Here is a 23229-nt window from a genome sequence, read left to right on the forward strand (position 1 = left end):
CAGATCCTCCAGCCCCAGTCAATTCTTTAAAGACCCCAGTCCCAGCTGATGAGTGATCCTGAGCCAGGACCACTCAACGAAGCCACACTCACTTTCTTGACCCTCAGAAAATGTGAGCTGATAAGTGTTTGTTGCTGTATGCCTATTAGTTTTGGGATAATTTAAAGCTTGTTTGGAGGTTCTACCCGGGGATCACAGCTACTCATATACCCTTGACTGAAGAATGGTCCTTCTCTGTTGGGGAAGGTTGTCTTCTTCAACCCAGCCACAGCTTTGGGAGGGATGCACATGGAGCAGCGAGGGAAGAAGGGGACATGAGCTTAGGCAGCCACATCAGCCGAATCAACCCTCGCCATTGATGGGGTGACAGACGTCACAGCCAGATCGCCCTCATATCATTTTGGGGTAATTTGATAGGCAGGGATAACTAAAATAGAAGGAATATAATAGTAGATCAAGCCAAATTTATTAATTTGGGTACAGTACACAGAATGTCTCAATTCATTGTTTTAGTTCAAATGGCTGGGAGTGACTCTAATGGTCTGGCTAAAATTTAAGTCAATGGTGGCCTCTACTAAATGAAATTAAAAAGCCAGACTTTCTTGGTATATCAAATAGGAAGGTATTGACAAAGACTGTCCTTGATCTAACTTTAGTCAGGCTTCTCTGAAACTTTTTTTGACTAGGCCCCATCTTGGGGAATGTCTAAAAGCCCAGTCATAGCAAGACTCTCCCACCCTTGATATCTGATCACCCTCCATATTTGATCAAATTCTTCATCTTCCACTTTCCCCCAGGTGCTATCTGATCACTCTGGCTTGCTTTCAGCAAGAATCTTATTAGATTTCTTTAGCACAAATTATCCTACCCTTTTAGTAATTTCGTGTTTCTTTTTGAGACAGAGTCTTGCTCTGTCACCCAGGCGAGAGTGCAGTGGAGCAATCTCAGCTCACTGCAAACTCCACCTCCTGGGTTCAAGTGATTCTCCTGCCTCAGCTGGGATTACAAGTGCGTGTCACCTGGCCTGGCTCATTTTTTGTATTTTTAGAAGAGACGGGGTTTCACTGTGTTAGCCAGGATGGTCTCAATCTCTTGACTTTGTGATCCGTCTGCCTCGGCCTCCCAAAATGCTGGGATTACAGGGGTGAGCCACCACGCTGGGCCCCTTTTACTAATTTTCTATACGTCGGCACTCTCCCTGCATCCTGCTCCTTGACGATAAATTCCTGCTTATTTTTGTTGCATTTGGAGTGGAGCCCAATCTCTCTCGCCTACTGCAAAACCCTATTGCAGCTGTTCCTACATCTATCGTAATAGTCCTGAATAAAATCTGCCAACTGTCTTTAACAAGTGTCAGAATAATTGTTTTTATTAATAGTGTCCAAAAGCTTAGAGCGATTACAATGCTAGAATAGATTTATTATTTTAAGATATGCTCATCCACCTCCTAGTTATCTTAAGAGTCCAGAGGAAAATCCCTTATCAAGGGCATGAGAAATACATTTGTAAGAAAAGCCCCAGCATTCTATGTGGTAGCCATTCACTGTAAACCAGGAATGATGATGGGAATTGCTATCATCAAACTGGGGCTCCCTAAATTCAATGAGATTCTGGGACGGAGGGTGATCTTTCTCACCAAAGACCAGTCAGGTATAGTTACTATAATGGACAAAGAAGCAATAGAACGGTTTGATCTGTAGAGATCTTTGGCATTGCCTAATGGATCGTGGTATCCTTAGAACTAAAATAAATAAGCAGCCTAATAAGTTAGTTATGTATAAGTGAAAAGACTCCTGATCCGGTGAACAGAGGTCTGATTTGAATCTCCACAGTGAAGAGTTATGGTCCTTCAGGCAATTTCCCTACTTGTGTCACTTGTGTCCGGTTAGAGGCCCAGAGCCTCTTGAATGTTAAGGAGGCCAAGCCCCTTGTTTTAGTCCATACCTGCTGCAACAACATCACCCACAGATGGATAAAAGGATTTTGTATACTCTTTTCGGTAGAATTAGCTTGCTCACAATTGTCCAAGGGACAGCTGCATCATGTTAGGTAGAAGCCTGATTTAGCTCTTTAGTTTTTTATCTGGAAGTTAAATATGATTACAAGAAGTGTTCATTGATGCTGTGTTGACAACAGATAGACTCTGGTACTTTTTTTGTTGCTGCTGTTATTTAGTTTTTATTTCATAATCATAAATTTAACTCTGCAATCTAGCTAGGTATGGAAGGGAACAAGGAAAACATAGAACCCAAAAGAAACTGCAGCGAGAGCACAAAGATTCTAGGATACTGCGGGCAAATGGGGTCGGGGGGTGGTGCTCTCCTGAGCTACAGAAGGAATGGTCTGGGGTTTAAGATAAAACACAAGTCAAACTTTTTAGAGTTGTCCACAGTCAGCAATGGTGATCTTCTTGCTGGTCTTGTCATCCTGGACCCAAAGGACTCCATGGCCTCCACAATCTTCATGCCTTCTTTCACCTTGCCAAAGACCACACGCTTACCATCCAATCACTCAGTCTTGGCAGTACAGATAAAAAATTGGGAACCGTTTGTGTTGGGTCTAGCATTTGCCATGCATAACATGCCAGGACCTGTATGCTTCAGGATGAAGTTCTTGTCATCAAATTTCTCCCCGTAGATGGACTTGCCACCAGTGCCATCATGGCGTGTATAGTCACCACCCTGACACATAAACCCTGGAACAATTTTGTGAAAGCAGGAACCCTTATAGCCAAATCCTGTCTCTCCACTGCTCAAAGCATAGCATGAAAGTTTCCTGCTGTCTTTGGAAACTTGTCTGCAAACAGCTCAAAGGAGACGCGGTCCAAGGGCTCGCTGTCAAAGAACACAGCGGGGTTGACCATGGCTGATAGTACAGGGCTCCTGGCGGCAGCGGTGTCTGCAAAGCCCGGTGGTGCTTTTTTACTGTGTCAATTTAGCTAGGCTAGAACCATATTTCCTAGATTCCTTTCCCTGCATAGTTTTGGGTTAGAGTTAGCTATAAGAGAAATTTGTGCAGTTTGCAAGGCAAAAGTGGAGCAACAGTCATTACATTCTGAAGGTCGCTAGCTGCTACATGGCGTAGGAGTTGGGCCTGCAGCTCCTTCAGTTACCACTGGATCTTCTAGATCAACTTCTCTGCGTTCTGGGCCACAAGCACGTGCAGTCCCACGGTGAAGGGTACCAGTTGATCCAGCTGAAAAAATGTGCGGCAAAGGGCAGTATTATCCGGTGCTGGGGGAAGGGAATAGGAAGATTCACCACAGTCATATATTTTTACATAATATTTGATTTTTTTCATGACAAAAGATTTTTAAATTAGAAAAGCACTATAAAGTTGAATTAACCAAAAAATAGACAAAGAAAGTCCAGACCCTTCACTGACTGCCTATCTATATAAGATTAGACTCCTCAGTCTGGTATGTGAGGCCCTGGACAATCAGGTGCTAGTGTACTTTTTTAACTTTATCTGTCACTACTTCCCTTCCTGTGCCCTCCACTCTGGAATTCTTCCTGGGACTTTAGTTGAGCCAGAAGGGCTGGTTCTGGGATAGTGTTGCTAAGAGAGTGCCATGATGCTGCAGCCTCAGAGCTGACTTTTTTTAGGGAACATCTTCTGTAGACTTTTAGACATTATCTCATTGAGTTCTCATAGACTTTGCAAGGTAAGTATTACTCCAGTCCAGAACCAGCCACCTAATTTTCAGGGTCCGGTGCAAACTAAAAAATGTGTGGCCCCTTGTTCATACATATATTAAGAATTTCAAGCCGGGCATGGTGGCTCAGGCCTGTAATCCCAGCACATTGGGAGGCCGAGGTGGGTGGATCACCTGAGGTCAGGAGTTCGAGACCAGACTAGCCAACATGATGAAATCCCGTCTCTGCAAAAAATACAAAAATTAGCCAAGTGTGGTCGTGCACGCCTGTAGTCCCAGCTACTCCAGAGGCCGAGGCAGGAGAATAGGGTGAACCTGGGAGGCAGAGCTTGCAGTGAGCCGAGATCACGTCACTGCACTTCAGCCTGGGTGACAGAGTGAAACTCCGTCTCAAAAAAAAAAAAAAAAAAAAACAAAAAGAAAAGAAAAATTTCAAAATCAGCAGAGCATTAAACTAAGTGTAAGGCCATGTGTGATTGTACCAGTGTGAACCTGTGAGGCCAGTCCCACCCCAATCTTACATCTAAGGAACAGGTTCACAGAGATGAAGTAAATTCCCAAGGTTACTTTGTCAAGAGCTGGGAAAATATAAGAGCCAGAAGTCTAACAGGTTGAATCCCTATTAAACTCTCCCCAACTAAACTGCGCCCCTCCCTGTTGAGCTGAATCTAATGAAAGCTTCCTAAATGTTTTAACCAGACACACGCACAATCTGCTATCAGTCACTTTCACTAGTTCATCGCTGTAACACCTCAGGTGTTCAATGTTTCAACGTGTTCTATAGATTATTGTGATAACGCGGCAAGCTGTCGTAAGACTTCTTGCTGCACATTTCTTTTTTAAAATATTCTCCAGAAGTCTGATGAAAAATGCAGACATACCTATATTTAATGTCAATGGATGGAACTTATTTTAAAAAGTACTGTAATGGCAGAAGTTGTGACACATAATACTGCAGTGATGTTCTCTAACTCCAACACCTAAATATATCATCAAGCATTCATGTTTTGTTTTTTAAGTGACTACTAGATACTGTGATTCACTTAAGTGAAGCGAACTGAAGCCTGTGGTCAAGAAGAGACACCTGAAGGTGAAGGGACAAAGCGAGCAGGTTAAGACCCCGAACCCGACCCCTCTCAAAAAATATACAGCCGGAACGCGCGTCTGCGCAGAACGAATCCTCCTGCGCACACGCCGGGCCGGAAGAGCAGGAGTGGGCAGGGGCGGGGATAAGGTTGCTAGGAGAACGCGATGACGCTACGGGCTCGGAGCTCTTCTCCACCAATGGGCGACGCATGCTTGTAGTGACGCGCTGTGTGCGTCACGCTGACGACGCGCGAAGGGCACACATCTTAGGGCTGGGAGGACGTTCGGCCTCTGTGAGCGGTAACCTTTCCAAGGGAGTGGTTGGGTGATCGCCATCTTAGGGAGTGAGTGTGACCGGGCCTTCCCCTGTGGCGGGTGTGGGGAGCGGAGCCCAGAGACCCTGTGGGGCCGCTGCTTTGGCGGTGGGCCCAGCCGGGAGCAGCCTCCTTCGAAGGCCGCCGTGACCTCTTCAAGGGCGCGCAGGCGGGAAGGAAAAGGCCCGGTTGGGGTTCCAGGGCGCCGGTAACATTAACCGGCGCCTTGCCTGCCATCTCACCGCCGCTCCCTCTTCCCCTAGAAAGATGTTCTCGTCCGTGGCGCACCTGGCGCGGGCGAACCCCTTCAACACGCCACATCTGCAGCTGCTGCACGATGGCCTCGGGGACCTCCGCAGCAACCCACCCGGGCCCACTGGCCAGCCCCGCCGCCCTCGCAACCTGGCAGCCGCCGCCGTGGAAGGTGAGATCAGACCTTGCCTGATACAGTCGTGGTCTATTCGTGGTCTGCCCAGCGTTTGAGGCCTGGACCCGGCTTGGAGGACAGGGAAGGACGAGTCCAGCCCGCTGCACCGTAGGACGGCGCCCAGTTGCTTGCCCTGGGATATCGGCTTTTTCCACCCTAGGCGGGTGTCAGATCCTTGGCCCTCCCTCAAGGGCGTGGAAGGGCTGAGGCCCTGTGTCCCTTCGTGACCTCCATGTCCCCGAGGGAAAAAAGGCCGCGACTAGCTCCTTATCTTCTCTGCCGTGAGCCCGCTTGGTCAGCCAACTAAGTATTGGGTAAAGTCTCTTCCCCAAACTACTGACCACCCACAGTTCTACTAACTGTATCACCTGTCCTTTGATTTGCCCTTAGTTTTCTTGAACAGTCCTTTCCTAAGTTTTATATTCGTCGACGCCAGGTCCGTCATTTTAGCACTTAATTATATATGAGATAACTGGATCTCCTGTTTTCATGCGACTGGAGGAGGCAGCTTGCAGCACTACATAGGCAATAAAAAGGAGATAATTGGTGGGCATCCCTTTGGTGTGATTATCTCTTGCGATTCTTTGTGGTTGGGCCCAGCTTTAACTTAGTTGTGTGTGTTTTAAATCCTAGTGAAGTGTGTACATACAGAGAAACCTGAAAATCGAATTGTAGGAGTCCTGAGAATGTTATCTACCTTATGCCTGTAAAATCGAAAGATTTTTTTCTTTAAATCACTCATGTGCTTCTGTTATGTCTTTAGTATGGATAAAGAATCTTTACTTACACTATCTGTCATTCAGTTTAAAATTAAAGCTAACATTATTTGTGTATTAAATGTATTTGACTGCAGGAATTTATGTGTATCTGTTTTTATGTTATAGGAGTTCATAAGTGGGGATAGTATTGGTTAGTGGCTAGGATAAACTTTGAAGTTGTTTGCAAGCCTTTTACACGTCGGGTGATCTTTCTGAGTTTCATTTGTACTCTGAAGTGTGCTCTTACCAGTGGTTAATAATTTGAAGTTTGACTTTAATTGTAAAAGCCGTTAATGTAGAAAACTTTTTAAAAAATGAATATGGCAGAATCCAAGCTGTTAATAGTATCAGATACAGAACCCTCATAATTTTTAAATGATCTGATTTTGGCAGTGAATTTTTTTTTAAGCCACTTAATTGGCCAAAGCTATTAAGCTGTGATAATACTATTTAACAGGGAAACAGTTTTCTTTCATTCCAGTGGCCTTAGTCATCTCTGAAGAAATACTTACTTCATTTTTTTTTTTTTTTTTCCAATCAAACAGAGCAGTATAGCTGTGACTATGGATCTGGCAGATTCTTTATCCTTTGTGGACTTGGAGGAATTATTAGCTGTGGCACAACACATACAGCATTGGTTCCTCTAGATCTGGTTAAATGCAGAATGCAGGTTTGTTTTGCATGCTGGACTAGAGCACATTGAAGCATGACTGACTGTTAAGTTATAAGATGTAGTCATCTACTAACAAGCTGTGTGGAAACCTAACTGTCCAGGAGGTAAGTTTATGACCAGTAACATGAGTTTTATATTAAAATGCATGGTGTGTCTTCTCTTACTACAGAGTACAGTTGTGAATTTGGCTCCGCGAAGTATTATGCACTGTGTGGCTTTGGTGGGGTCTTAAGTTGTGGTCTGACACACACTGCTGTCGTTCCCCTGGATTTAGTGAAATGCCGTATGCAGGTTTGTATTGAGATGACAACATTGAAAGTATCTTTCATGTGACTTAACTTTAAATAAAATCTTAAAGCGCTTCCCAAATGAGAATTTGAAGACATCACAACTGCTAGAAACTTCAGTAGGAAACCAAACTAAAATTTCTTTAAATCGTGGGCTTTATTTTAACTAGTGTTTTAAATCCAATAAATGCCTCTCTTGTTGGAGTAAATTATTCACTCTTAGACTCTGGCTGTAGATGGCTCTTTGCTGCTGCTCTTCACTTTCTGGCCAGAGTTCTTCAAGCTTACTTGTGCCCCAAATAGTCGTTTTATAAGCACCTGTGTGTTGGAGTGGGTAAACAAGTCTGTGTATTATGTGAGGTAACGATGTCCTTTATCTACTAATAAGACCAAGGCAAAGAGCACATGTAGATTTATTTAAAATGCTCTAATGCCTTAGTATGAAAATTTTGTCAGATTAGCCTTTTGTATATTTACATAACATTTTAAAATAATTTCAATATCTTTTAATTAAGATTATTGAAACAAAAACAAGACATCAAAAATTTATTTGTTCCAAACAGGATTAGAAGTCTATTTACCTAAAAGAGAAATGAATTTGAAATATTAGGAGGGAGAGGAAGGTGATGTATACCACCCCTTCTAGTACTGGCAGAAATAGTGAGATAAGCTTTTTTTCCTCCCCATTAGTTAATATAATGGATATGAAATGTACTTTTGCTAAAACATGTTATGCATGTCTCTTGAAGTGAATTTAGTTTATGTGCTTTTTTTTTTAACTTGGGTTTAGTTTGTTTAGTGTTCACAAAACTTTATGCTATAAGCTACTTAAAGAACTAGCATATGTTAGGAATACAGATATATCTATTATCTAGACAGTAGCTTTTAAAAAGTAGGAGGTGGGCCAGGCATGGTTGCCCACGTCTGGAATGCCAGCACTTTGGGTGGCTGAAGCGGGTGGGTCACTTGAGGTCAGGAGTTTGAGATCAGAACTCAATCTAGCCAACATGGTGAAACCCCGTCTCTACTAAAAATACAAAAATTAGCTGGGCATGGTGGCGTGCCTGTAGTTGCAGCTACTAGTCACAGCTACCCGGGAGGCTGAGGCAGGAGAATCGCTTGAACCTGGGAGGTGGAGGTTGCAGTGAGCTGAGATCACACCATGACACTCCCATCCTGGGCTACAAAGCAAGACAAAAAAAAAAAAAAATAGTAGTAGGAGTTGGGCGGTAAGAAATCTCTTAAGAATCAGCTTTGTTATGTATTTTTGTGGAAATTTTACCCTCTTAACTATCACTCCAAGACTTAAGTTTAACACAGAAAGCTAGACCTTAATGTACAAAAGTTTCCGTTTATAAAAGTAATCAAATGAACGATAATAAACAGTTATAAGCATAAACTAATAAAAGTTATGTGAATGTAGTTCCTCACTCAAAATATCTTAATATGACCGTGGATAACTGAAGCCACAGAAAATGAACCCTTGGATAAGGGAGAGCTACTGTATTTTTTTTTTTTTTTGAGATGGAGTCTTGCTCTGCTGCTCAGGCTGGAGTGTAGTGGTACGATCGTGGCTCACTGCAACCTCTGCCTCCCAGGCTCAAGTGATGCTTCTGTGTCAGCCTCCCGAGTAGCTGGGATTACAGGCACACGCTGCCATGCCCCACTACTTTTTTGTATTTCAGTAGAGATGGGGTTTCACTGTGTTGCCCAGGCTGGTCTCGAACTCTTGAGCTCAGGTAATCCACCTGCCTTGGCCTCCCAAAGTGCTGGAATTACAGGCGTGAGCCAACGCGCCTGGCAGGAACTAATGTATTTACCTTTTGTGTAGTTGCTGAAGTTTATTATGGAACCCAAACAAAAATAATCATGAGATTAAATTTTTACGTTAACTGTTTGGTGCATTTAATTTTTTTTTCTTGTTTTAAATAAAGGTGGACCCCCAAAAGTACAAGGGCATATTTAATGGATTCTCAGTTACACTTAAAGAGGATGGTGTTCGTGGTTTGGCTAAAGGATGGGCTCCGACTTTCATTGGCTACTCCATGCAGGGACTCTGCAAGTTTGGCTTTTATGAAGTCTTTAAAGTCTTGTATAGCAACATGCTTGGAGAGGTATGTAATTAACTTTGAAATTGAACGTTCCGAGTGTTTAAGACCAAAAAGGTTCTTAGATTTTTCTGTCCTGCCTTATTTTAGCACTGAAGAAAATGGTCCTACAAAGTGAGCAACATGTCTTAAATCATAAGCCTGTGTCAGCAGAGACAGGTTGAGAAATAAAATGTATTTCATTAAGTTACAATTCTCCTTTTAATATACTATCTTGTTTTCTAAGTAAGTTGGATTTTGAGTTTTTTAGAGAAGGGCTCTGGGACTCCTTTGCGTAGTTCCAGGGCTAACTGTACGTGACATCTAGATATTTTTTAAACATTCACATTGTTCACATAGTTACGTATTTTGTTAATGAGGTTATGAGAGACCACATATATATTACATATCGTGTGTTACTTTATAAAATATCTGAAGCTTAGTTGTTTCCTAGAACTGTCACTTCAGTTGAATACCAGCACAACAGCAATTCACGTCCTTCCTTGTGTTTTGGATTTTAGGAGAATACTTATCTCTGGCGCACATCACTATATTTGGCTGCCTCTGCCAGTGCTGAATTCTTTGCTGACATTGCCCTGGCTCCTATGGAAGCTGCTAAGGTTCGAATTCAAACCCAGCCAGGTTATGCCAACACTTTGAGGGATGCAGCTCCCAAAATGTATAAGGAAGAAGGCCTAAAAGCGTAAGTAAACACTTAAAAATTTATATTATGAAAGTACTTATTTTAAGTGAACTTCATTTTTTTTGAGACAGAGTTTTGCCCTTGTCCAGGCTGGAGTGCAGTGGCACTGTCTGGGCTCACCGCAACCTCTGCCCCCCAGATTCAAGTGATGCTCCTGCCTCAGCCTCCTGAATAGCTGGGATTACAGGCATGCACCACCACGCCTGGCTAATTTTAGAGACTCCATGTTGGTCAGGTTGATGTCAAACTCCTGACCTCAGGTGATCCACCCACTTCGGCCTCCCAAAGTACTGGGATTACAGGCGTGAGCCACTGCGTCCAGCTGTGAACTTCATTTTTTAGTATTAAGTCTACCAGACTTTTAAAAAAGACTATTATAACATTTAATGTCTATTTACCTGTATGTAGAACATAAACTTGAGAGGTAAAGATAAGTTAATACATGGTTTGACCCCTGGACTGGGTTTTTTTTTTTTTTCCCCCCCCCTAAAGTAAGGACCATTTGTCATTCTGCAAATGACTTGATATTTGGCCTAAACATTTACTATTAACTTTTAGGGAGGGCTTGTTAGTATCCTTGTGATCTATTCACAGTTAAGAATTTCCATGACTACAACATGCTTCCTTAGATCCACCTTTGTGGATGAATCTTGAACTGAGTTCCACTTGTAAACTTCTTGTTTCTTGTGGTTCCAGTCAAAGAAACATCCAGCAACTTTTTTGGTTGTATAGTCAAAGGTGCTTGAGTCATTGGCATGTAAGAGAAATATACCTGCATGTTAGTCTAACGTTCTGATAGAAATGACATGCATTTTTGCTGCCATTTGTTACTATCAGGACTCGACTCGTGTGCGGACACTTGTGTTAATAATGACAATCTCTGATTGATGAGTATATGCAACTCTGTAAAACAAGTCTCTTGATTTCCTAGATTCTACAAGGGGGTTGCTCCTCTCTGGATGAGACAAATACCATACACCATGATGAAGTTCGCCTGCTTTGAACGTACTGTTGAAGCACTGTACAAGTTTGTGGTTCCTAAGCCCCGCAGTGAATGTTCAAAGCCAGAGCAGCTGGTTGTAACATTTATAGCAGGTTACATAGGTATGAATTACTTAGAACACACTTGTCTGAAATTATGAACAAATAATCATTTCCATTATTGGCGTTTTTTGAGAGGGAAAAGTATTCCAAAGGTTATAAAGCAGTGTTTTTGTTTTCTTGTTTTCCCTGAGGCATAGTCTTGCTCTGTTGCCCAGGCTGGAGTGCAGTGGCGTGATCATACCTCACTGCAACCTCCTCTTCCTAGGTTCAAGTGATTCTCCTGCCTTAGCCTCCCAAGTAGCTGGGACAGGCATGCACTGCCACGCCCAGCTCATTTTTTGTATTTTTGTTTTTGTTTTTTTTTTTTTTTTTTGAGACGGAGTTTTACCCTTGTTTCCCAGGCTGGAGTGCAATGGCGCAATCTCGGCTCACTGCAACCTCCGCCTCCCAGGTTCAAACGATTCTCCTGTCTCAGCCTCCTGAGTAGCTGGGATTACAGGCGTCCGCCACTATACCCGGCTAATTTTTGGTATTTTTAGTAGAGACAGGGTTTCACCGTGTTGGCCAGGCTGGTCTTGAACTCCTGACCTCTAGTGATCCACCCACCTCGACCTCTTAAAGTGCTGGGATTACAGGCGTGAGCTGCTGTGCCCGGCCTATAAAGCAGTTTTATCTTCCTGTAACATTTTATATGCTTTTTAGGATTCATAAATACTTGCTAACTAGTTCCTAAAAGGGTCGTTTTATGGGATATCATTATTAGGCTTGGGAATGTATTGATCTTACTGTTGCACCATTTTTTTTGTTGTTGTTTAGGTTATTAAGAATTTTATACAGAAAGTGTTGAATAAAATCTGAAAAACTTAAATGATTGTTCTGTTTTATATCGGATAGACAGTTTGATAACTGTACCTGTCTCACCCTGAGTCTGATTTTTATTTTAGAACTAGAAAAATATTATTTTAAAGTCATAAAAATGATTATTGGCTATGTGAAGTTTTATTTTTAACCGGCACTGTATGGGATCCTTTATTTTTTTTCAGCTGGAGTCTTTTGTGCAATTGTTTCTCACCCTGCTGATTCTGTGGTATCTGTGTTGAATAAAGAAAAAGGTAGCAGTGCTTCTCAGGTCCTCAAGAGACTTGGATTTAAAGGTAGGATGATGTTTTTTTCTTGAAAGAAAGAACAACAGTTTTGGATATGTTGCATTTTTTTCATTTGCGTTTCCTGTTTGAACCAGGTGTATGGAAGGGACTGTTTGCCCGTATCATCATGATTGGTACTCTGACTGCACTACAGTGGTTTATCTATGATTCCGTGAAGGTCTACTTCAGGCTCCCTCGCCCTCCTCCACCGGAGATGCCAGAGTCTCTGAAGAAGAAGCTTGGGTTAACTCAATAGATAGATCAAAGCAAATGTGGACTGAATCTGCTTGTTGATCAGTGTTGAAGAAAGTGCAAAAGGAACTTTTATATATTTGACAGTCTAGGAAATTGTCTATTCCTGGTATAATTACTGTAGTACTCTTGCTTAAGGCAAGAGTTTCAAATTTACTGTCGAAATAAACCCAACTCTTCATGATTTGCCTGTGACTTATTTTAAAAACTTTAAAAAAAAAAAAGATTTAGCTTTAAAATAGTTGGAAAGAATGAAGTATAAGTTAAGGAAAAAAGACAAAACTGACCATTGTTGGTTGAATATTCCAGTTGGTATTCACAAATTGTCATATGTCTCAAGTTTTATCACACAAAGTTCCTGTATTTTTAGGGAAACAGACTTTAGATTTCTAAAAACTTGATTTAATTATAGTTAAATATGTATAGTCATTTGTGGTTATTTTGGCAAGGAAATGTCAGTGTATACTTAAATTTTTGCAGCATGTACTAAACCTTTTTTTTATGTTGATGAGTTTGCTAATCCTTATTTGTAAGACAAGGTAACCCAAGTTAGGCTGATTCTTGGAATGATAGTAAAGGACCAAAGTGATTGACAGCTGAAAATGATTTTCAGGTACCCTAATTCTCTTCACACAGATCTGACTTTTTTTTTTTTTGAGACGGAGTTTCACTCTTGTTGCCCAGACTAGAGTGCAGTGGCGCAATCTCGCCTCACTGCAACCTCTGCCTCCCAGGTTCAAGCGATTGTTCTGCCTCAGCCTCCTGAGTAGCTGGGATTTCAGGCATGCGCCACCACACTCAGCTAATTTTGTATTTTTAGTAGAGGCGGGGTTTCCCTGTGTTGGTCAGGCTGGTCTCTGACTTCCAACCTCAGGTGATCCGCCCGCCTCAGCCTCCCAAAGTGCTGGGATTATAGGCGTGAGCCACCGCGCCTAGCTCTGACTCTAAATTACAGAAAATTAAACTATTTCAGTCTGGTATTTTAAGAGGTACTGCTTGACAGCTGAACTACATGAATGCCACTGGGCAAAAAGCATTCTATCATACTCAGATATGAGATAGATTGTAGTTTTAAGCCCATTTTTAAAGAGCTTCTAGAAAGTGAATGAGTTTTTGTGTTTAGATTCCCCTTCAGTTTGGTTAGGAAGTATAAAAGTTCAATCTTTTGTAATGACAGCCCACCACTGGGAAAAAACCCAAAAACCTAGTGTAATATATAACATGCTGTTTTTCAAACACTGCATTTTACCTAGAGTTGTTATGCGTAATACATGGGTGGGGTTAACAATCCCTACATAAAGCATACAGATGGCCTGGAGAGAAAAACTTTTTCAGAGATTGGAGAGAAATGTTACTACAAACTCATAGTAAGATCAGAGAACTCAATTTAGAAGCCAGTGCAGCTAGTTGCATGTTAACTTCTTTATATCATCATTGCCTGAACTTGTTAAAGATTCACCATTTTACCTGTCCTGCAGGAAAAAAGGAAGAGTTGTAGGTAGACATTTGGACTAAACTTTAAAAAGATAAGAGTAGGGCGCGGTGACTCAAGCCTGTAATCCCAGCACTTTGGGAGGCTGAGACGGGCGGATCACGAGGTCAGGAGGAGATCAAGACCATCCTGGCTAACACGGTGAAACCCCGTCTCTACTAAAAAAAATACAAAAAACTAGCCGGGCGAGGTGGCGGGCGCCTGTAGTCCCAGCTACTCGGGAGGCTGAGGCAGGAGAATGGCAGTGAGCTGAGATCCGGCCACTGCACTCCAGCCTGGGCGACAGAGCGAGACTCCGTCTCAAAAAAAAAAAAAAGAGTAGGGTGTCTTCTGAACCCAACCAAGTGGTGGCTGTGGTGCTTAGCAGTATCAACTGTATGTTAGTTCTTACTATGTTAGCAAAGCACACAAAAATTAATGTCATGATAAGCTTTTCTGTGGGTGAAGAACTCAGGAGTATCAGACTTCTGGTTCTGAGTCTCATGAAGCTTTTCACTTCTGAGCTGAAAGGATGCTGTTTGTGCATTTCCCTGTCAGTGGTATAGTCTTTCCCCAAAGTCTCTAGCATGGTGGCTTCAGGGCAGCTGGACATAGGTGGAATTTCAGGGCTCCAATAGAGCTTGGCAGAGTTGGCTTTTTAGGACTTACCCTTCAATGTCACATAACATCACTTTTACCATACTCTTGGTTACAACAGTGATGTCTCAGAGACCAAATCCCAGATTCAGGTAAAAAGGAACATAGTCTCCACCTCTTGCTGAGAGGAACGTCAGTCAAAGTGTAAGAGGAGCAAATGGAAATGCGTTAGCGCAGCCAACATGAAAGTGGACCGTAGATCTAAAACATTTTGGGTATGCAGTTCAGCCAGCCCTCACTGAGGCAGTTGTGCCAATCAGGATTCAAGTTTTATTTCCTAAGAGTTATAATAGGTTTTATTTGTGGGCATTGATATAAAATATGCTGTGTTCAAGCTGTGGAGTCTGCCGTCTGTAGTTACTAGAGTTACAGTTCAAAGCTATTTCTGAGAGAAAGCCACTTCATCCTCAAAACCCAAGTAAGAGGCCCACTTACAGTGATGTGAATTCTCATTTCAGGTTTTTAAATTATACTAAAAGATCATAGTAAGAAAATTTTTATATGTATGTATTGGTGTTCTTTTAACATTTCATTTAATGAAATGTCTGCTGTCAATATTATAAAGCAGAACCCAGTGGAGTAAGAATATATGAAACTGCCGGGTGTGGTGGCTCACGCCTGTAATCCCAGCACTTTGGGAGGCCGAGGTGGGCGGATCACCTGAGGTCGGGAGTTCAAGACCAGCCTGACCAACATGGTGAAACCCCATCTGTAGTAAAAATATAAAATTAGCCAGGGTAGTGGCGCACGCCTGTAATCCCAGCTACTCGGGAGGCTGAGGCAGGAGAATCACTTGAACCTGGGAGGCGGAGGTTGTGGTGAGCTGAGATTGCTCCATTGCACTCCAGCCTGGGCAACAACAGTGAAACTCTGTCTCAAAAAAAAAAAAAAAAAAAAAAAAAAAAAAAATGTATATATATATATATATATATATATATATATATATATGAAACTGATAGTGGAATTATGTTGATTCAGGGACAAGATAGCATTGCATAGTAACTTCCAGTAGGATCAAATATTTTGAGAGTGGTTAAAGCGCCAAGGAATCCTGATTTTATGAAATTATGCCTTCTGATAGGTGCAACAAAATTGAACAGAAGAGTAACAGCTTAACTAAACATTGTGTGAAAGTTTTATGAAATGTTTTGACTTTTTTTTTCCCCCTAGAGAACAGGATTCTTTGTCACCCAGGCTGGAGTACAGCCTTGAACTCCTGGACTCAAGTGATCTTCCTGCCTCAGCCTCCCAGTTAACTGACACAACTGGGATGTGCCACTACTTGCTCCTGTTTTTTCATAGATGGGTCCTGCTGTGTTGCTCAGGCTGGTCTCAGATTCCTGACCTCAAGCAAGTTTCCTGCCCCAGACTCCCAAAGTGGCCAGGATTACAGGTAGCTGCCTTGTCTGGCCCGTTTTGACCTTATTTTATTTTTGAGAAGGTCTCGCTCTGTCACCCAGACTGGAGTGCAGTGGCATGATGATAGCTCACTGCAGCCTCGATCTCCCAAACTCAAGTAATCCTCTTACTTCAGCCTCTTGAATAACAGGGACTGCAAGTGTGGACCACCGTGTCTGGCTAATATTTTTTATTTTTAGCAGAGATGAGGTCTTGCTATGTTGCCAACGCTGGTCTTGAACTCCTGAGCTCAAGCAAGCCTTCTGCCTTGGCCTCCCAAAGCGCTGGGATTAGAGGGCTGAGCCACCACACTTGGCCAACCATATTTAATATTTTAATTTTTTATTTCATTTAATCCTTGTTCTGGAACCATAAAGTGAGTTTAACATTTCTGGTTGGGCACAGTGGCTCATGCCTGTAATTCTAACACTTTAGGAGACTGAGGCAGAGGGATGCCTTGAGTCCAGGAGTTTGAGACTAGCCTGGACAACATAGTGACACAAAAAAATACAAAAATTAGGGGGTGTGGTAACATTTGCCTGTAGTCTCAACTATTTGGGAGGCTGAGGCAGGAGGATCGCTTGAGCCTGAGAGGTTGAGGCTACAGTGAGCCATGTTTACGCCATTGCACTGCAGCCTGGGTGACAGAGTGAAACCCTTCTCAAAAGTAACATTTCTGGCCGGGCGTGGTGGCTCACACCTGTAATCCCAGCACTTTGAGAGGCTGAGGCGGGCAGATCACGAGGTCAGGAGATCGAGACCATCCTGGCTAACATGGTGAAACCCCGTCTCTATTAAAAATACAAAAAATTAGCCAGGCATGGTGGTGGGTGCCTGTAGTCCCAGCTACTCAGGAGGCTGAGGCAGGAGAATGGGGTGAACCCAGGAGGCGGAGCTTTCAGTGAGCTGAGATTGTGCCACTGCGCCACTGCACTCCATCCTGGGCCACAGAGTGAGATTACGTCTCAAAAACAAATAAACAAAAGTAACATTTCTATATGATTTTTGGGATAGAAATGTCCATAATGTTAATGAAGTGCATAGCAGTCAGTGGTAAATTAGGAGTTATACATTGCTTCTTTAGCATAAGAAATTGTATATCAGGCCAGGTGCAAAAGCTCACTCCTGAAATCCCAGCACATTGGGGAGGCTGAGGTGGGCAGACTGAGGTCAGGAGTTTGAGACCAGCCTGGCCAACATGACAAAACCCCGGGTCTCTACTAAAAATACAAAAATTGGCCAGGCGTGGTGGTGCATGCCTGTAATTCCAGCTACTTGGGAGGCTGAGGCAGGAGAATCGCTTGAGAATCGCTGGGAGGCGGAGGTTGCAGTGAGCCAAGACTGCGCCAGTGCGCTCCAGCCTGGGCGACAGAGCGAGACTCTGTCTCAGAAAGAAATTGTATATCAGGCTGGGCACAGTGGCTCATACTTTTCTTTTTCACCATAGCCCTCTATGGGCTTCCAAATATCACTTTGCAAATTCCACAAGAACAGTCTTAGCGAACAGCTTCTTGAGGGGAAAGCTGTAACTCTGTGAGATGAATTAACAGAACACAAAGCAGTTTCTCAGAAAGCTTCTTTCCAGTTTTTATCTGAGGATATTTTCTTTTTCACCATAGCCCTCCAAGGGCTTCCAAATATCACTTTGCAAATTCCACAAGAACAGTCTTAGCGAAAGGCTTCTTGAGTGCAAAGCTGTAACTCTGTGAGATGAATTCACAGATCACAAAGTGCTGTAATCCCAGCACTTTGGGAGGCCCAGGCCAGGGATCACTTGAGCTCAGGAGTTGAAGACCAGCCTGGTCAACAAAGTGAGACCCCTCCTCTTCAAAAAATAAATTAGCCAGGCATGGTGGCATGTGCCTGTAATCTCAGCTACTTAGGAAGCTGAAGGAGGATCATCTGAGCCCAAGAGTTTGAGGCTGCAGTGAGCTACAGTCACAACCTTGCACTCCAGCCTGGTGACAGAGTGATAACCTGTCTCCAAAAAAAAAAAAAAAAAAGTATAATACTGCAATTTTCTTTGCATTACTGATGAGGAAAAATCTCAAAGTAATTGTAAAATATCCTGGATATCACATAGTTGAGAAACAAACTGATTTTAAACTTACAGGACTCTGTAGTTTATAGTTGAACACTGTGCCTTCCTGAAATGTCAAAGAATAGTGTACATTAATAAGCCAGCTACTATCGGCATCTTGTAAAAATTAAACATAAATAAAAGTTTAAACTATCTGTGGAATCATTTGTCTTTTAGAAGCCATCCCTGACTTCACATTCTCAGAGGTGTTCATAGAAGTGCATGAGATGTTAACCTCACCACTGATAAGGTTTATGAATCTCCTGGTTATTAAGGTGTGACCTGACAAGTTTTCTAGAAAGCAGCTATTCCAAAGTTTTCATGTGTGTTTTTATAGACACTGAGTGCAGTATGCAATAGTCACTTAATAAGTATTGCTATGCTGAATGAAAGAGCCTTGGGGATGTGTCTCTTACACAAGATATAATTCCTACCTAGTACTGTGAATAATAATTTGATGTTCAAATTATTGCCAGCTTGCTTTGCAGAATACAGCCAGCTTGCTTTGCAGAATACAGTGTATTGCAAAATTTGAAGATGGAAAATAATTCATATGACAGGTCATATCATTATTCCAAGACCCATGATCTTAACACTAGAGGGCTACGTTAGCCAAGGTTAAAACTGCTAAATCTCAAGGAAGCATTAACTTCTGAAAATATGGTATGCCCAACTTTTACTCATGTATAAGTTTGATGGTAAAATGTTATTTTACTTAATAGGTTATTGGAAACTGTTACATTAAGTGAAATCACAAATAATGAAACTATTTTTACCACAGGCTAGTTGATATAAATGAGTTAAGTTCTTAAAACATATTTCCGGTCACAAAAATATAACCAAACTAATAAAGACCAAAACAATTCTAATATTAAGCATTAAATGAATATGAACTATACATGCATTTAAGAAAGATTATGGCTGGGCGTGGTGGCTCACACTTGTAATCCCAGCACTTTGGGAGGTTGTGGCAGGTAGATCATGAGGTCAGTAGTTTGAGACAAGCCCGGCCAACACAGTGAAACTCCATCTCTACTAAAAATACAAAAATTAGCTTAGGTATGGTGGTGGGCGTCTGTAATCCCAGCTACTCGGGAGGCTGAGGCAGGAGAATTGCTTGAACACGGGAGGCAGAGGTTGCAGTGAGCAGAGATTGTGCCACTGCACTCCAGCCTGGGCAACAGAGCTAGACTTTGTCTCAAAAAAAAAAAAAAAAAAAAAAAAAAAAAAAAAAAAAAAGACTTCCTCTCTTGAATTTCACTTTGGTTGCCCAGGCTGGAGTGCAATGGTGCAATCTCGGCTCACCACAAGCTCCACCTCCCGGGTTCAAGCGATTCTCCTGCCTCAGCCTCTCTAGTAGCTGAGATTACAGGCATGCGCCACCATGCCTGGCTAATTTTGTATTTTTAGTAGAGATGGGGTTTCTCCATGTTGGTCAGGCTGGTCTTGAATTCCTGATCTTAGGTGATCCGCCCGCCTCAGCCTCCCAAAGTGCTGGGATAACAGGCCTGAGCCACCTAGCCCGGCCTAAGACTTCCTCTCAAGCTTGGCATTTGGTCGATGGGGACCCACAGAGGAAGCAAGTTGGCAGAGTGAGGTGTGTCTACAGAGAAACAGGAACAACTCCCGAGACCACATGGCCCCTGAGGAAGAGAAAGTGCCTCTACTGACGCTGGCCGTCCGTTCCATATCCCAGGAAGACGCGTTATACCACAATACTTTTGGGGGGATGCTGGTGAGATGCTCATAAGAAATCCTTTTTTCTTTCCTTTTCTTTTTTTTTTTTTTAATTTATTTTTATTTTTATTTTTTTAGATGCAGTCTTGCTTTGTCACTCAGGCTGGAGTGCAATGACGCAATCTTGACTCCCTGCAACCTCTGCCTCCCGGGTTCAAGTGATTCTCCTGCCTCAGCCTCCTGAGTAGCTGGGATTGCAGGCATTTGCCACGGCACCTGGCTAGTTTTTGTATTTTTAGTAGAGAGAGGGTTTCGCCATGTTGGCAAGGCTGGTCTTGAACTCCTGAACTCAAGTGATCTGCTCACCTCTGCCTCCCAAAATGCTGGGATTACAGGCGTGAGCCACTGCGCCCCACCTGTTTTTTTTTTTTTTTTTTTTTTTTTTTTTTTTTTTTTTTTTTGAGACGGAGTCTCGCTCTGTCGCCCAGGCTGGAGTGCAGTGGCCCGATCTCAGCTCACTGCAAGCTCCGCCTCCCGGGTTCACGTCATTCTCCTGCCTCAGCCTCCCGAGTAGCTGGGACTACAGGTGCCCACCCCCTCGCCCGGCTGGTTTTTTTGTATTTTTTAGTAGAGACGGGGTTTCACCGGGTTAGCCAGGATGGTCTCGATCTCCTGACCTCATGATCCGCCCGTCTCGGCCTCCCAAAGTGCTGGGATTAGAGGCTTGAGCCACCGCGCCCGGCCCTGTTTTTTCTTTCTTTTGTTTTTTCATGAGATGATTCTTAAAACCAGAGCCCTTGGCTGGGTGCGGTGGCTCACGCCTGTAATCCCAATGCTTTGGGAGGCCAAGGCGGGTGGATTGCCTGAGTTCAGGAGTTCCAGACCAGCCAGATCAACACAGTGAAATCCCATCTCTACTAAAATACAAAAAATTAGCTGGGCGTGGCAGTGTGTGCCTGTAATCCCAGCTACTAGGGAGGCTGAGGCAGGAAAATTGCTTGAACCTGGGAGGTGGAGGTTGCAGTGAGCCGAGATCGCACCACTGCACTCCAGCCTGGGCAACAGAGCGAGACTCCATCTCAACAACAACAACAATAACAACAACAAACAGAGCCCTAACTAACCTATTATGGCTGACTGTAAGTTCTGTGAGATTAGGGAACACTTGATGATAGCTACTAGTCACTCACTATGTATCCACTGACGCACCTACCCTGGTGTTCTACACATATTCATAAATGGTTTTGAACAAATGAATGAAACAACCAAGGGTAAAACTATCTGCTACTTATCCAGAGGCAGAACCAGAGCCATGGGCCCATGTAGTGGGCGCGAGTAGTGGGACACGGAACATTGTTCAACCTGTTCTAGATGTACCTGTAACCTCAGTGTCTGAATACTAGACAGAGGTGGAACTGAGACAGACCATAGGTGAGATAACTATTTCACAAGTAAGCTATATCCCATAGCCTCCTTTAAAAGGATGAGACAATGATAAGATGTGAGAGTTAATTTTATGCATCAATTGGCTGGGCCATGATGTCCAGACGTTTGGTTTAACATTATATTGGATGTTCCTATGAGGGTGTTTTTTTGGATGAGATTAACATTCTAATCAGTGGACCTCGATTGCCCTCCATAATGTGAGTGGCAATTCACGTTCAATCAGTTGAAGGCCTGAATAGAACAAAAGAGTAGCTCCCCCCACTCCCACCCAAGCAAGAAGGAATTCTGCCTTCAGACTTGAACTGCAACACCAGCTCTTCCCTGAGGATCCAGACTAATGGCCCACCTTGCTGATTTTAGATTTGCCATCTCTGTAATCCATGTAAACCAATTCCTTAAACCTCTCTCTTTCTCCCTCTACATCCTGTTGCTTCTGTTTCTCTGGAGAATCCTGATACTACACAAGTTTCTGGTAATAATGACTCAATCTTTCTTTGCTTTTTTTGACACAGGGTCTCACTGTTGCCCACGCTGGAGTGCAGATCATAGCTCACTGCAGACTCTACCTCCTGGGCTCAAGTGATTCTCCCACCTCAGCCTCCCCATTAACTGAGACTACAGGTGCACACCACACTGACCAATTTTTTTGTATTTTTTTGTAGAGATGGGATTCACCATGTTGGCCAGGCTGGTCTCAAACCCCTGAACTCAAGTGATCTGCCTGCCTCAGCCTCACCAAAATGCTGGGATTACAGGTGTGAGTCACTGTTCCTGGATATCAATTTTTCAAATAAGACAGAACATTTCCTGTCAATAGCTTGGAGAAAGTGAACCAAGTTTGAGTACATAGTTAACTTTTCCATGGCAAAAAGCCCAAGGATTGGTGATGAGCCATTCTGGTATAAGAATTCATAAACTCGGCCAGGCATGGTGGCTCATGCCTGTAATCTCAGCATTCTGGGAGGCCGAGGCGGGCGGATCATGAGGTCAGGAGATAGAGACCATCCTGGCTAACATAGTGAAACCCCGTCTCCACTAAAAATGCCAAAAAAAAAAAAAAAAAAAAAAAAAATTAGCCGGGCGTGGTGGCGGGCGCCTGTAGTCTCAGCTACTCAGGAGGCTGAGGCAGAAGAATGGCTTGAACCCAGGCGCAGAGCTTGTAGTGAGCCGAGATCGCACCACTGCACTCCAGCCTGGGCAACAGAGGAAGGCTCGGTCTCAAAAAAAAAAAAAAAAAGAATTCATAAACTCGCCAGGCACAGCGGCTGACACTTGTGATCCCAGCATTTTGGGAGGCCAAGGCAGGAGGATTGCTTGACCTTAGGAGTTCGAGACCACTCTGGGCAGTATAGGCAGACTTCATCTCTACAAAAAAAAAAAAAAAAAAAAAAAAATCAAAAAAGTAGTTGGGGTTGGTGGTGAATTCATGTAGTCCTAGCTACTCAGGAGGCTGAGTGTGAGGAATGCTTGAGGTCAGGAGGCAAGAGGCTGCAGTGAGGCATGATCATGCCACTGCACTCCAGCTTGGGCGACAAAATGAGACCCTGTCTCAAAACAACAAGAACAAACACACAGAATTTATAAACTCTTATTTTTGAGGTGACCAGCTCTGTGGATCTGGGTATCCTTCATGGTAGGCATTTGAAACTGGGGCTAATGCTGTGTGGGTTTACTTTAGGTTATTATATTGTACTTAACAACATTTATTGATGAGCTATTACACATATAAACACAAATATTTCAAGTGTATACTGTAATGCCAGAACTCTGGGAGGCCAAAGCAGAAGAATCACTTGAACCCAGGAGTTCAAGACCAGCCTGGGCAACATAAGGAGATCCCATCTCCACCAAAAAAAAAAAAAAAAGAAATTAGCTAGGCATGGTGGCTTGCGACTGTAGTCCCAGCTACTCAGGAAGCTGAGGTGGAAGGATCATTTGAGTCCAGGAGGTCGAGGCTGCTGTGAGCCATGATCAAACCACTGTACTCCAGCCTGGGTGACAGAGTGAAAACCTGTCTCAAAAATAAAAGTAAATAAAAATTTAAAAAATGTACACTTTGATGAGTTTTG

General features: G+C 43.1%; 1 protein-coding gene and 1 non-coding gene across 6 annotated transcripts in view; both read left to right on the forward strand.

The window, feature by feature from the left end:
* Positions 1 to 12615, forward strand: part of SLC25A3 (solute carrier family 25 member 3) — a 772593-nt gene extending 759978 nt beyond the window's left edge. Inside the window, exons 2-9 of one of the 5 annotated variants that reach the window (XM_050749349.1) lie at positions 4987 to 5041; positions 5319 to 5479; positions 6786 to 6910; positions 9135 to 9314; positions 9809 to 9990; positions 10922 to 11094; positions 12078 to 12188; positions 12275 to 12615. In XM_050749349.1, the coding sequence (XP_050605306.1) occupies positions 5323 to 5479; positions 6786 to 6910; positions 9135 to 9314; positions 9809 to 9990; positions 10922 to 11094; positions 12078 to 12188; positions 12275 to 12435 (1089 nt within the window). In that variant the 5' untranslated portion in view covers positions 4987 to 5041; positions 5319 to 5322 and the 3' untranslated portion in view covers positions 12436 to 12615. Of the gene's footprint in view, positions 1 to 4986; positions 5086 to 5318; positions 5480 to 6785; positions 6911 to 7082; positions 7205 to 9134; positions 9315 to 9808; positions 9991 to 10921; positions 11095 to 12077; positions 12189 to 12274 lie in introns of those variants that run through there. The other 4 variants (XM_050749347.1, XM_050749350.1, XM_050749348.1 and 1 more) reach the window with 4 other exon arrangements.
* On the forward strand, positions 10605 to 10850 carry LOC126931910 (small nucleolar RNA SNORA53). Its single transcript, XR_007718018.1, has one exon. It is a non-coding gene; the product is annotated as a small nucleolar RNA SNORA53 (small nucleolar RNA).
* Positions 12616 to 23229: the final 10614 nt, after the last annotated feature.

The sequence above is a fragment of the Macaca thibetana genome, chromosome 11, assembly GCF_024542745.1.
Source record: "Macaca thibetana thibetana isolate TM-01 chromosome 11, ASM2454274v1, whole genome shotgun sequence".
NCBI classification, from domain to species: Eukaryota; Metazoa; Chordata; class Mammalia; order Primates; family Cercopithecidae; genus Macaca; species Macaca thibetana.